At 38.5% G+C, this 2016-nt stretch overlaps 1 protein-coding gene across 1 annotated transcript; it reads left to right on the top strand.

Annotated features, from left to right (window-relative positions):
- The first annotated feature begins 590 nt into the window (after positions 1 to 590).
- On the top strand, positions 591 to 956 carry LOC142175916 (uncharacterized). Its single transcript, XM_075242924.1, has one exon. It carries the CDS (start codon positions 591 to 593, stop codon positions 954 to 956), a length of 366 nt encoding a protein of 121 aa, XP_075099025.1.
- Positions 957 to 2016: the final 1060 nt, after the last annotated feature.

Here is a 2016-nt window from a genome sequence, read left to right on the forward strand (position 1 = left end):
TATTGGTTGTGAAAGGGCCTCCGATTGATGTTGAAGCGAACCAGGAAAAGCAAAAAGTGATCGTACCAGGGGTCCTAGGAAAGCCTGTCATAATCGTAGAAGGGGATCGTATTACCCCTATTATTATTAAGCCACTGACCCAATTACCAATGGTTGACACAAAAGTCATCCCGTGGAATTACAAACAGGTGATAGTAACATATAAAGGGAAAGAAGTAGCGGAAGAAGTCAATGAAATTGGAGGACTGACTCGTTCTGGGAGATGTTTTACCCCAGAAGAACTAAGGAAAGCTAAGCCATTCTAGGATGGCCACATCCCAGTAAAGAAGCCGGTCACCGAAGAAGAGGCTGAAGAGTTCCTGAAAAAGATGAAAATGCAAGACTATTCCATTGTAGAGCAGTTAAGGAAAACACCAGCTCAGATCTCTCTTTTGTCTTTGCTGATACATTCAGATGAACACCGTAAAGCCCTGATGAAGATTTTAAATGAGGCCCATGTTCCTGATAAGATCACGGTAAACCACTTGGAAAAGATTGCTAACAAGATTTTCGAAGCAAACAGGATCACTTTCTCAGATGATGAACTTCCTATGGAGGGTACGGAGCACAACCGAGCTCTTTATCTTACAGTGAAGTGCGAGGATTCTGCTGTCTCAAGGGTATTGGTTGATAATGGTTCTAGTGCAAATATCTGCCCTCTGTCCACTTTGCAAAAGTTGAAGATCGGCACTGATAGGATCCACATGAACAATGTATGTGTTCGAGGCTTTAATGGAAGAGGGAAAGATTTCGTCGGTGATATAATGCTCGCATTGTCAATAGGGCCAGTTGAGTTCGCTATGGAGTTCCAAGTGCTAGATGTGGCTGTCTCCTACAACTTGTTGTTGGGCAGGCCATGGATACATGCTGCCAAGGCAATCCCATTAGTCACACGGCTCACTTTTGTCTTTGCCTGAAAACTCTTCATGTTTCCAAGCAAAGAGGGGCAGCTGTGAGCACCTAATTTTTTACCATACTTGTGATTTTTTAACACTTTTTAGTATGTAAATAATTTTAAGTTTAATCTATATATTTTAACCTTAGCTACATTTTTAGTAGGTTTTATTTAAGAAAATTAAAAATCACAAAAATTATATGTTCTTGATTTAAAAATATTTAGCTAGTATTTTTATTTTACACTCTAAAAAAAATATATTAATTAAAGCAAGAGTCAATGAGTCATTTCCATGTGGCAAGATTCTTCCTTATCTTTTGCAACAAACTCACATGCTCTCTCTCAAAAAATGCACATGCCCATACACACTCTTTTTCTTGGCCACCAATTAATCCCTATACCTAGACCTATATATTTTGCACTCATCCACACTTTAGGGGGATTGATACGGAAATAGGAGGATAGATAGTGAGAAATAGAGTGGAAAAAAGGGCACAAAAAGAGGGCAGAAAACAGATCCCCCTTTAGAATAAAGAAAGACCCTAGCCGCCCCAATTAGAAGAATGCTCTAAAATTTCTCACGCACGCTTTCTCTTCTCATCTCTCTCTGAATTCATAGACACTCACACACATAGTACTCATTCACTCTCTCACTGATCGGCGCATATTCACTCTCTCATTTCACTCATTTGATGCACTAAAAACGAAATTAGAAGTTTCGAAATCTAGAAACAAAAGCTTCTGAAAAACAAGAAGAAATAGAATTTTTAAAGCTCTAAATACTCGTTTCTGATTTGCAAAAGGTTTTGAAGTTGATCTCGCTGTTGTTTCATCGTTGATGTGCTGTTTCTGCTGTGCAAGCTTCATCCTCTAGTTTCTTTAGATCTTTACTCGGTCCATTCCTGTTGCATTTCTGCAGTTAGGTATGTAAATCCTCGCATGTTCTCTTCTATTTTGAGTTTATGAATAAAAATTGATGTGTTCGTGTTGAATTCGTGTTTGACTTTAGGTCCAGTTGTCTAAGCCTCAAATTCTTCTTGTCTTCTCTTTCTTGTTCAATATTTAATGCCGAATATTCTTAC

Source organism: Nicotiana tabacum, chromosome 22 (assembly GCF_000715075.1).
Source record: "Nicotiana tabacum cultivar K326 chromosome 22, ASM71507v2, whole genome shotgun sequence".
Taxonomy (NCBI): Eukaryota; Viridiplantae; Streptophyta; class Magnoliopsida; order Solanales; family Solanaceae; genus Nicotiana; species Nicotiana tabacum.

What these genes read in the sequence shown, in the direction of transcription:
- LOC142175916 (XM_075242924.1), top strand. Translation starts at nt 591, where the DNA reads ATGGAGGGTACGGAGCACAACCGAGCTCTTTATCTTACAGTGAAGTGC.